The sequence below is a fragment of the Meleagris gallopavo genome, chromosome 1, assembly GCF_000146605.3.
Source record: "Meleagris gallopavo isolate NT-WF06-2002-E0010 breed Aviagen turkey brand Nicholas breeding stock chromosome 1, Turkey_5.1, whole genome shotgun sequence".
In the NCBI taxonomy this organism is placed as follows: domain Eukaryota; kingdom Metazoa; phylum Chordata; class Aves; order Galliformes; family Phasianidae; genus Meleagris; species Meleagris gallopavo.
Window position 1 is genome coordinate 174,407,719 of NC_015011.2, and position 12,957 is coordinate 174,420,675.

At 38.7% G+C, this 12,957-nt stretch overlaps 1 protein-coding gene across 1 annotated transcript; it reads left to right on the top strand.

The window, feature by feature from the left end:
- Positions 1-1,408: 1,408 nt before the first annotated feature.
- LOC100544642 (stromelysin-1-like) lies at positions 1,409-10,098 on the top strand. Its single transcript, XM_031552152.1, has 9 exons — positions 1,409-1,643; positions 1,730-1,878; positions 2,865-2,990; positions 3,466-3,627; positions 3,759-3,915; positions 5,472-5,644; positions 6,129-6,288; positions 7,511-7,611; positions 8,253-10,098. The coding sequence occupies exons 1-9, from the start codon at positions 1,471-1,473 to the stop codon at positions 8,351-8,353; spliced, it is 1,302 nt and encodes a 433-aa protein (XP_031408012.1). The 5' UTR covers positions 1,409-1,470; the 3' UTR covers positions 8,354-10,098.
- The last annotated feature ends 2,859 nt before the right edge of the window (positions 10,099-12,957 follow it).

A 12,957-nucleotide genomic window follows, 5' to 3' on the forward strand; every position in this document is an offset into this window, starting at 1 on the left:
AATAGGCAACATGAAAAATAAATAAAATAAAACAAAACAAATAAAAATTTGTTATCTACAGTTGTGTAACGTTGTGTTTGTTTTTTGTTTAAGTGCTCCAACAACCCAGGTGGAACTTTCCAATAGGAATTTTAGATGGAAAATGTTGAAGTGACATGCATTAAGTTTTTGGAAAGAAAGGCTACAGCTTAATAACTAAAAGATTAATGATCTCGTTATAAAGTTCTATATGTCTATTATCACCTCATTAATAAGATTTCCATGTTGCGAAACCTCCAAGAGGGTGGAGCCAGATGAAAGACAGTACCAATCTTTTTATGTTAAACCTTTTTTTCATGTACTCTGTTGCTAACTGAAGGTTGTGAGAAGCAGTGAGTCAGAGACTGGAAGCTTCGTAAAGCAAATGAGAGCTATATAAAGGTGAAGCAGGTGTGTGACATACACATAGAAAAGAAAACTTTTCTAGGGGCAAGTGAAAAAGAAAATGAAGAACCTTTCATTTCTCCTGCTATTATATGCAGCACTTTCTCATGCTTTTCCTGCACATACCAGGCAAAAGAAAGAAGAAGGCATGCAGCTTATCCAGGTGAGGATGGTAGACCTTAGGGGCTGAGGTCTAACAACTGTCTAGCATCCACTGTAGTATCTAAAGTAATACTACTGTATAGCAACTGGGGAGCTACTATACAATGCAAAATGTACTGCAAATTCTGTTAGAATAAATAACAAGATTATTTCTCAGAGTGGACATCCATTACGTACTGTGACAGCAAAAGCTGCTTTAATCTTGACTCATCCCTGTTTTATTTTTTGTCAGAGAGCAATTAAAACTGATGATGCATTCATTACATTAGTGATGAATTGATTCTACAAATAATGAAACATCTGAGTCAGTATACATTTGATTTATAGTCAGGTGGAAATGTAGTAATTTCTGTGACTTCTGGTATTATGAGATGCAGCTCTTCATAAGATGTGGATTTTATTTTTTTCCAAATTATTACTCTAAAAAATATGGGTGTATAGGATACTGCTACTTAGATTTTGTAGTTACTCATATGTTTCTGTTTTTTCACTACTGGCTTTAAAAGACTCTAGATAACCCTGGAGCACAGAGTAGGTAGAAGGCACACTACCAGAAAATATTCAACTGATTAGACAAATAATGAATTGGAAAGTATTCTGAGTAAAACACAAAGCATTTGTAGTCATAATATAATCTAAAAAGAACTTACTAAGAGAAAAACATCCATGCTGTCTATAACAAACTCTGTTATCCATGTTCTCAAGGAACATAAAATATCAAATAAAATATCAAACAGGTCTGAAGGAGTATTATTATAATCTTTAAGAGCTTCAAAGATAAACGTATTTGACTGTCCTAAAATATCTTGTTTCCATTAGTACTTGGAAAATTACTACGGCTTTAAGAAAGATGGAGAATCTTTCATTTGGAAAAGTAACACTGCAATGGCAAAAAAAATAAAAGAAATGCAGGAATTCTTTGGGCTGAAGGTGACAGGGAGACCAGATTCCAGCACTTTGGACCTAGTACAGAAAAGTCGCTGTGGATTCCCTGATGTAGCTGGGTTCTCCACCTTTGCAGGAGAGCCAAAATGGGCAAAACAAGTTCTGACATACAGGTAATTATAATGGAATCCTTAATGTACAGACAGCGCATTATGTAGCTATGTTGAACGCAGTTGTTTTTCTATTTTTTATTTTAAAGGATATTAAACTACACACCAGACTTACGCCCAGCAGATGTCAATGCAGCAATCAAGAAAGCATTCAGCATTTGGAGCAGTGTGACCCCACTGAAATTCATCAAGAAGGACAGAGGTGATGCAGACATAATGATCTCCTTTGCAACTGGAGGTAAAAGTCTACATAAGCATAATGAGTTATTCCCAACTTCTGCCAGTGTGAAGCAGTTCATCTGAAATAATCGTGATTTATTCTCATGTAATGCAGAGACAAACACAGACCTTGCCCAAGTTGTTATACTGATGATTCTTGAAGATGTTTGGGGGAGATTAAGAGGGAAATGAAAAGAAGGAGGGAGAAAGTAAATGTAGTGAGCTACCATAGTTCACTGAATCTATACCTAGCATTTGATGCCAATGCATGCATGAACCACAGGAGGCTCAAGACTTGTGGAATATAATCACGCTCAGAGCACCATGGCGTGGGTAGCTCTAGTACACTCCCAGGATTAGTCATGGGCTTTATGTGAGCTAAATAAGTTCTAGACATACTCAAGGCTTGTATTTTTGGCATTGCCCTCAGGGAAGATTTACCTTCTCTTCTTTCATGAACAGCTGTGCACGCATGCACTTTCCTAATCAGCTCCTCTTTTTCTACCCAAATATATCTATCCACACATTTAGCCACTGCACATAACCATTAAGTCTATGCTCATAAATCCTGCTCTGGAGATGGCCTTCAAAGGCTCTCTGGAGAAGGGATAACAGTCTCCCCACAACCTTCCTTCTGCCATCAGCACTTCAGGTACCGCTCAGGTCAGGATCAGGTGGTAACCATCTGAGGGCTGCTGACATAGACCTTGAGAAAATTTTAACTTACAAGCAAGCAAGAGAATGTATTTCAAGCAAAACCATGTCCCCCTCCTCTTCCCTCATGGAGTAAATACATAAATGTCCACCCATGTCTTGAGGAGGCCAAGATTTCATTCCTGATACATCCCTTTTCCCTTTGCAAAATTGACGTTTTGGTAAACCATTGTAGAAATGAATCTTGAAAATTTACAAAATCAGCAGACTAGAAAGCTCTGTGCTTGACTGAAGTCTGTTACCGCACCTGCTGTAGCCTTCAATCAGCTGTCTGTGGGACTCACTCCTCAGGTCACAACGATTTCATCCCTTTTGATGGCCCAGGAGGGTCTGTTGCTCATGCCTATGCACCCGGCAAGGACATTGGTGGAGATACACACTTTGATGAGGATGAAACCTGGACCAAAAGCACAGAAGGTAGGAAATTCAGTTCTCATAGCCCAAACAGAAGGAATGCAAGGTCTGTCTCTTCACTCCGCTCAAGTGCTTTAAAATGGGGCTGATTTGAAGGAGATGACTGGGCAGCTGCTTTCTGTCTCTTAGCTCAGTCACTGAGCTGTTTTAAAAAGTTAGTACAACTTTTACCCAGGGCTGGGTAGAGATTATCAGGGAGGGAGCTCAGAGAACTGCTCCCCAACCCTCCACCCTCTTCCACATATTTATGTCACACGTACAGTTCTAGGGTTCTTCTTCCACGCTGACTTCTGCAGTACTACTTCCTTGGGTTCTACTCTAACAATTTCATTACGTTTCTTTCTGACATGAATTTTGACTCCAGCTGAATTTTCCAGCTTTCAAGCAGTTCTGACAGCAGTTCTTAAAGCCTGCATGTTTTGAGTTACAAATGAAAAGACACGTATCTCCTTTTATGCCTTTTGTTTGTTGTTTTCAGGCACAAACTTGTTCTATGTGGCTGCCCATGAGTTTGGACATTCACTTGGACTTTTCCATTCCAAAGACCCCAATGCTCTAATGTACCCAGTTTATAGGAAATTTGACCCTTCAGTCTTCCCTCTTCATCAGGATGATATTAATGGCATTCAGTCCCTCTATGGTAATTCCCAATTATTTATCAGCTATTGCTTGTAATTCCAAACCCTTTGGAATACCTTTCAGTAACTTTGCGTACTGGATTTATTTGAATGAATTTGCATTTTAGTATCTTCCATTGACTGATTCCTTTAGGACCTTCTCCTAACACCTCTAATGACCAAAGAGATTCTGCTGAAATAAAGGATCCAACTGAGTCAAAAGAACCTGTACTGCCAAACTCCTGTGGCCCTGATTTAACTTTTGATGCTGTCACCACTTTCCGTGGGGAGATAATATTCTTTAAAGACAAGTAAGTCAGCTTTCAGAAACCAAAATAGCCATCTATCATTTATAAATTATGCCCTACAGCACAGAAAAAATAATTTTATCCAGAATATTCCTAAGCTGGGATTTCTCACTGTGACTTTAAAGGGGTTCAGATAAGCGAGAGATCTAACCCTTCAGGTAAAGGGCTAATTTGAGAACTGTTGTATGAACCACAGCCTGTGCTATATCACTGATGCTGACCATGGTCTTGTTAGTACTTTCCCATTTGGTGATACCATACAACAGAAAAGGAGTGCCTAGATCTCACAGGGAATATTTATTAGGATCATTTATTATTTGCAGAAAAATTCACCTGAGTGGTTGCAAGCTTCAATTCACAGCCCAAATAGTGGAAGGCATTAATTATACAGCAATCTGGCTGTTGCAATTGAAACAAGCGCAGTATTCTTATTTATTGTAGAAGGTTAACTGTTACCTTTATATCTTTATTTACCATCTGCTGGTAATTCTGATTCTTTCACTTCAAAAATCTGTAATAGTGGAGTCTATGCTAAACAGCTAAAATTGGTGATTCTCATTTGGGTTTTACAGTGTTTCCAGAGTACTCACTAATTTAAACAACCAAAGAATTATACTTAAGAACTAGAAACCTCTCCCACATCAAAATATTAAAATTCTAGTGAAGAACAAGAATTCTGGGTAAGAGATTGGAGGAAAAAAGGAAGAAGGTGGTAGAGAAACAAAGAGAAGAGGAAGATCACAAATGAAACAGGATGAACAGGATGGGCAAAGATGTCTCCTATGAAAATACAGGCAGCTTTTATTTCAGGCTGGAGCAAGTCTCAGTAGTTGGCATCCAACGCGTTCAGCATCAGAAAAAGGTACCACCAGCCTGATATGCTCAACACTATCATTCTATCCTTACTTTGAAATATCTGAGGTTCTACCAGTCTTGACATTACACCTGCTTGTAAAGCCCCTGCGCTGGTGACTTAGTACAATAGTAAAAGGTAAAGGTAATTAATACAGTGCTAAGGTCAGATAAGTAGCCCATTTTCAAAGTCATGTCAGCCCAGAAAGTTGAGAGAAGGGGTGTGAGAGGTGATTCCTTTCCTTTGCAAGACATAGGGCTGTACTTTCCCTGCTTCAGACTCTCCTCAAAATCAGCATTAAAGGGAGCTTCAACTTCAAGGATTTGAGTTCACAAACCCAGAAATATGTTATTTTGGAGAAGATACTTGCACATTCCAATCATTTCTCTAAGCAGGTGCTGATAACCATGGGGCGGAGATTTGTTCCCAGAAATGTACCCCAAACTGGCTTTTAGACATGAACTGGGTCCCTCTAGGTCATCTTCTGCGTAAAGGGAAAATAATGGTTGTTTTAAAGGAATGGTTCATCTGACCTCTTTTAGATGTCTGCATCAAGAAAAAGGAATCTTCACCATGGAAATGACATTCTTTCCACCGCTGTTACAAGGAGTTTAGGGTGACTAACACAGGGGACATGACTGTGTTTAGTCAGCTAAATCCTGTCCTGATTGCCATGATGTGGTTTCATGCATTAGTGTGTGTAAACGTTTGATTGTATCCAAAGTCTGTGCTATATTTACATCAGGCATTTTTGGCGCAAGCATCCTGCAGTCAGAGAAGTTCATTTTGATTTGGTATCTTTATTCTGGCCACGGCTGCCATCTGGTGTTGATGCTGCATATGAAATTCCTGAGGAAGACAAAATTCTCCTCTTTAAAGGTAAAATGTCTTCAATATTCCAACACTATCTTTCCTAATAGCTTAAGAGATAATGTCTGGATTGAAAAACACACTCTTTCTGTAGGATTCCATGAATTTTAATTTAATTTTAATTTAGTCCAATGAGGTGGTGTATTTCAGTCACAGAGATAACAAGAACATTATCCAAGATAAGTTATGTGTTTTTTTCTTTTTTTTCCCTGAAGATATATCTGTTAATTTAAAAATGATAGTATGTCTGCTTCCAGCTTGTGAAAAACTAAGATAAATAAAGAGGAAGACTGAAGTTTTCATTTCTGTAAAATATGATGCACTGTACAGTTCTTGGATTTCTTGGACTGCAGAACAATATGTAAAATTCTTTCAAGTAATCGGTATTATCTCTCTGTGGTTTCTTTTTCATTAAAAGATAAGCTTTCATGCAAAGGTTTACATAATTCCTAGAAGATTCTGATAACACGTTTTCATCAACTTTTCTTAATAGGGAATGAATTCTGGGTTGTGAGAGGAGAAACCATACCACCTGGATGCCCACAAAAACTCTACGCCCTTGGATTTTCAAAGGATGTTGCCAAAATTGATGCTGCTTTTTATGACAGAAATAAGGGGAAAGCATATTACTTCACAGAGGACAAATTTTGGAGGTGATACTATCTATTACTTTCCTAAATTAGATCAAACATAATCTCGTGATCAATATCCTGTCACGACTGAGGATGCATTAGTCACACATTAGTTTTGGTCATCTTTTTCACAGTCACAAAATTCTAAAGAAATATTTGCAAGAGAAATGAAGCAATGTTTTTAGCTTTCCTTTTAAGTGCTTTAGCTATTTCATCATGTTATGTGTTCATTTATTTATATAAATTTACTTACCTTGGGAAAAAAGCCATCTTACAGCTCCAGAAATCATGTCATGAAATCTGACAGAACAGAAATGACACATGATTTATCTCAAAGCCACTCCTGCAGGTTAAGAAGAAGAATTCCACCTTCTTTCCAGTTACCAACAGAAAGCTCATGAAGCTGCAGACTAATGGTCTTCAGCTGTTCAGATCCATGTTGCAACCCTATATTTCTAACAGCTGAAGGAGATGCTCCTATATCAGAAGCAGCAGGCTACCTTAGCTTTTGTAGGTGAATGATACGACATCTATCTTCCTTATACATGTATATCATACATACAGAGAGGATCCTGGAGTAACTAACTGGTTACAAACTACTAATTTGAGCAGATTACACTTCCATGTTTTCATTAAAAATCTCAGCCTGGAGTCTTGAGTTGTTTTCCTGATATTGTTTGACATATTTGCTCTTGCTGAACAAATGTATCAGAAGCAGAATGTTTCAGCCTTGTTATTAAGTATGCTGACAGATATATTGAATTTCACTTAAAATTCAATGCCTGCTGTAGGTAGCTTAGGTAAAATAACTTAAAATATCTTATAACTTAAGAAAAAGTTAGATTTTTCCTAACAAACATTTCTTACAGAGAAGGAACATTAAAGCAATCTCTTAATAATCTCACAAACGTAACTTATTTTTGAGATAAGATTTTCCATCCAACTCTTCTCTACGGTTTCTTAAAAATAAAACAATACAAAAAAGGGTAGATTTGTGACAATAGCTTAAATTAAGTTTTCTTAGTCATACCTTGAGATGATGTAAACAGAAGTAATTCTTCCTGTGTGGCCCATTGAGTAAATAATGGTTTATGACCCTCAGATCTGTCTCAAGGTTATCTGAATATTGCTGAAAGTCCTCAGTGAACTTGGCTCCCTGGGTGGGAAGTATTGACGTGGGCTGAAATAATGATGAATTGTTTGCACTTTTAATTGACATCAGGTTGTTTCTTGTTTTTCTCAGTTATGATAAAAGAAATCAGTCCATGGACAGGAAGCCAAGGCTGATAAAAGATGCATTTCCAGGAATTAATGCAAAAGTTGATGCTGTTTTTCAACATGAAAGTGAGTCTCTGTTCTCAAGCGAACCTGAATTAAATGACCCAGGGACTCTCGGGGTTATAGGACTGAAAGTGCTTGGACAGATAGATGCTTTTCTGCAGGCTCCTCATAGCCCTGAGGCTGACCCTTGAAACCCCAAAACAGTCATGTAGCACTCACGTGCTTCATTTTTCCATCTTGAAAAATAATGATATATACATTTGATGTAGGGTTGAAAATTGTTTCACAGTTGAAATAGGCATTCCTAACGGACAGACTGAAATATCTGCATTCATGTCCATGTGTAACTCAAGCCATGAGGAGTACCAGTTAAGACATTGAGGTCTCAGCAGCATAAGGTCTACCTGCTGTGAGCAAGGCTATCACATCCTGACATGTCATTACCTTGAGAATAATAATTACCACTAGCTTCTCCTGCATGACAAAGGATGTGATTTCAAAAGAGAGATGCTGGGACAGACTGAAGAGCAGTGATCCCAAGCTCTAGTGCACCACTTTGCAAACATTATCCCTGGGAGCAGATACTGTTGGCAGTGTGAGTGTATGTGAAATATGCAAAGTTTTTGGAACTCTTTCCAGCTGTTGTTAAAGTGTATTAAGCTTTACACCTGCAATAACTTAATTTGTTATTTTTTTTTTCCTAGACTTCATTTATTTCTTTCAAGGAAGAAAGCAACTTGAGTTTGACCCTGATAAGAAGAGAGTAACACGCCTGCTAAAGACAAACTTCTGGTTTCCTTGTTAAGAAGAGGAAATCTACAATGGTGTAGGAAAGAATGCAGTATTACTGCACTGTAAACACTATTTCTTTTGTAAATATACGAAACATATAGGTGCTCAGACTCAGTCATCATACATCACTCTCATCACTCTCTGCATATTCATTCTGTGCTTCTGTAAATAACTGAAAAACAGTATTTAGCATACTGATACATATATATATATATATGTACATAATTAACATCAGAATGGCTAACATATTTTTAAAGCCTCTAGTAGCAGGGCTACTCAAATGGGACACTCCAATGTGAATTCAGACCATGAGCAAGTTTAATCTGCATTTCATCAAAGTCCACAACACAGTAAGACACGCTCGGTCTGCTCAGGACAAAAGAAATGCCATTTGTTCCTGCAGCAAACAGTGCAAATGATGCTGCCATACCCTGCTGTAGGGAGGTGACAAACAGGGCTTTGCTGCACTGGCAATACCGGAGACAAAATGATTAATTTGAGTTACATCACCTCCAAAAATAAGAAATGAATAGGTCTAATTGGTGTCTGACATTGCCAAAGTCAGAGAAACAGGTTCAAAAGTTCTAACTTTAATGTTAGTTGGAATTCAATAAGAAAGCTTTCAGTGACGTCAGCTTGTTCCTTGTTATTTGACTCACTCTGTTCTTATTTCATATTTCTGTTTTTAATTCATGTTTCTGGTGCAGTTTTTTGAGTGGTCCTATAACCACAAAATATTTTAATGTCTTAATCAGTCCACAATCTCAGCTACTATAGTAAAAGCCAAAAATATGTACGGATGGCTTGGCTCACACTTTATAGGTTTTTATTTTCTCAAGGAATTCTCTGCCTCTGGATTTCGGTGACTTCCTTCAGCTCTTCCTACTGCTCTTCCTACCTGTGCACTCCATAGCATTGCCACTGGGGCTAACTGCATTAGGTCATGTTATTTTAACTGAGATAATCGCTTCTGACTCTGATCTTTTAGATGTTTTTTGAAATATTCTCCTTCATGTGAGATTGTAATTCTGAAAGCAATGTAGGCCTGTCGTAGAACTGTCATTACTCTGACTCAACTCTGTCATGTTCTGACTCTTAGATACTTCCTATTTCTTTATTTTTGATGATTTCTGGGACTCTTTCCTCCCTTATTTCACCTATTACATGTGCAGAGGATCATGCTAATTACTGCATAGGAAATTGATATGTAGCAGAAGTAGAGTTCCACTGATTCTACTACTATCTGTCTTAAAATAATTTCAGTGTTTGGTTGTTTGGGTTTTTGTTGTTGTTGTTGTTTTTGTGTTGTTTGTTTTTTTCTTTAACTGTTGTTTGGTGTCTTATTTTTCTTCCCAATTTTTAGTCTGAAAAGCCCTGGTACTACTGGCAAGTCAGCCTCATCATTTTTGTAAAAATTGAATTTTTAACCAAAGATTATTGACCTACATTTCAGATGTTGTACTCTTCAGAGGTATACTTTGAAACCTGGATTCATAGCTGATACATTCATTGTTTGTGGCACACTCAAACCAAGGGCTTCAGTAAATTTTTTCCTCAATTTCTTGTGTATTTCTAAATGTGCCAGATTTCTAGCCTGTTTGCATCAAGATTGGATGAAGATGAAATTGTCTTCACAAGGAAAAAGATTATCATGTGATTCTTTCTCCTATAGAATTCAGATCACAAAAAATGAGTTTATTTTCTTTAATAGTGTCTTTTTCTTCAATGATTTCATTTGTTTTTGTTGTCACTGTCTTGTTCTGGAAGATATTTTTTTCTATATTTGAATGTATCTTTTTGTTTTCTATTCACTAAGAACTCCATAGCACTTTGATCAAACATAATCCAGGATGCCCAACCTGGACGGCCCAACAATATTTTTGTTCAGGATGCTACTTTTCATACCTTATATTGGTTTTCTTGATTTCACACAGTCATCCTCACTGGTAGGCACAAATCTCCTTTGATACTGTTCTTGATATGATTATGTATGTATTATCACAATAGCTGAGGCGGTGCTATAGCTAAGGTAGTGAACTAAAAACCCATTGTGTAATGACTTGGAAATTCAGAACTAGAAGACCCCAAAGTATCACATAAATAAAATAGACAAAGATGATAAAAACTGTGCTGACTGAAAAGATCCCTTGCTCCCTGTCAGCATAACAACTAACCCTGCATGTTCACAAGCAGTAGCTCACAATGAGATGCTTTAACATTAGTGCTCTGCCTCCAGATGGGAGTCTGTGAGGCTGTACCAAATCCAGTATGTCCCAAATGGGCCAGAGCCCCTGGGTATATGCAGATTGAATTTTCAGATTCGTGCAGGGAAATTTATCCTTATTGCCTCTTTCAGGCTAACTTTTACGACCTTACATCTTGTATGACAGTTGCAATGTTTAGAGGTGAAGGATTTTCAAGCTGGTGAGGTCAGTTCTGAAGGCATCCCAAGACCTGCTTGCCTGCAGGGAAATCCTGCCCAGGATAGGATAGAGAATTTTCTCACCCCGGGCAGCAGCTCCAACAGGGAGGAAGAATCTGATTAGATTTCCAGTGTGTGTTCAGGAAACAGGTACTGAAAAGTGGCACTCCTTCCCTTCTCCTTAAAGTGCTACTGATTTCCGTGATGATGCCCTGTCTGAGAGTTGTGCAAGTCACTGAGGTGTAATTCAGGCACTACCCCAGTCTGTGAGCCATCACATTGCATTGCTTTTCTACAATAGAATAATTAGAGCTGATTCAGGACCTCACATCCTGAGCCCTATCTCAGTGGCCTTTGGACTTCAGTGCGGTTTGAACTATACACTTGTGCTCCTGCCACTAACTATCCCAACATCCTGGTTCGTAAATGGCATGACTGATCACAGTCTTGGAGCATGTACAATATTGGCTGATTGTAAATCACGAGATTGTGCAAACTTCAAAACATCTGAGTTGGAGGGTTGCCTTCGGCTTTTTCATATCAGTATTAAAATGTACATGGCTCACTAAGAGAAAACTCCTAATTAATCTGCTAACTTGAGGAAAATACCTGGCAACCAGCTGTATTGTGCCACAGAGTGATGTGATTTATACCCCTGACATTTCAGTCTTCCCAGAAAAAGTAACATCCTTCAAGGAAAAGAACTTGTTTCAGAATAACATTCTGGTTTTGTGAAAAGATTTTGATTTTGTTCCCTCAAAATATATTGGAAACATATGGAAAGATTAGGATATGCATAACAGCTCAGAAAGAACAAAAAAGTACTTCCTAGAAGAATGACTGTACTTTTTAGTACCACCTGTTCATGAGAAAAAATGGCAAGTATAAATGTGACAATTATGTTAACAAACAATTCTTTGAACTGTGAACTATGAATTATTTCCTTTTTGCAATATTAAAAATATGGAACTACCAATCAAAGTTCCCTTTTCTACAGTAATTCTGTTGTGAAGGACTTTGATTTAGGGAAACCCCACTGTGATTCACACTGAGTTTATTTTTTCATTATTTAGTCAGTGATGAGCATTGAAGTTTCACCTTAGCAAGAGAAAAAGCCATGAGAGGATTTTTAAATGTTTCATATATAACTGGGGGAATAGAACACTATCCTGAAGAATCACATACAAGCTACAGGTAAGTTATACACAAGGTCAGTGGAAGTCACTGTGACAGAAAATTGTTGGAGGCTCAAAAACTCTTCTGGGGAAATACTTGTCCTTTTATACTTCTGCCTAAAGATCATTTCCAGTTGGTGCTGAAAAGTGGATAAACCTAGAAGATCAGTGTGCTAGATGGGCCTGGGCAATGCTTGTGCTCCTATGTAGAATTGATGAACAAGGAATGGTGAGTAGACTGTCTAGAAAAGGGATACTTAGAAGTCTCTTGACTCATGACAAGCAAAAAAGATGCAGTTTTGTTTTTGATTTTAGAAAGGCATTTGATACTGTCTCCCACGACATCCTTATAACAAAGCTGAGGAAGTGTGGGATAGACGAGGGACAGTGAGGTGGGTTGAGAACTGGCTGACTGGCAGAGCGCAGAGGGTCGTCGTTGGTGGTGCAGAGTCTGGCTGGAGACCTGTAACCAGTGGTGTCCCCCAGGGGTCTGTGCTGGGTCCGGTCTTGTTCAACATCTTCATCAATGACCTTGATGAGGGGATAGTGGCCACCCTCAGCAAGTTTGCTGATGATATGAAGTTGGGAGGATTGGCTGACATGCGTGAAGGCTGTGCTGCCATTCAGCAAGACTTGGACAGGCTGGAGAGCTGGGCAGTAAGAAACCGGATGAGTTTCAACAAAAGCAAGTGTAGGGTCTTACACCTAGGGAGGAATAATTGCATGCACCAATACAGGCTGGGGGATGAGCTGCTGGAGAGGAGCTCTGCAGAGAGGGACTTGGGCGTCCTGGTGGACGACAGGTTGGCCATGAGCCAGCAGTGTGCCCTCGTGGCCAAAAAGGCCAATGGCATTCTGGGGTGCATTAAGAAGAGCGTGTCCAGCAGGTCGAGGGAGGTGATCCTCCCCCTCTACTCTGCCCTGGTAAGGCCTCATCTGGAGTACTGTGTCCAGTTCTGGACTCCCCAGTACAAAAAAGACAGGGATCTCTTGGAAAGAGTCCAGCGGAGGGCCACAAAG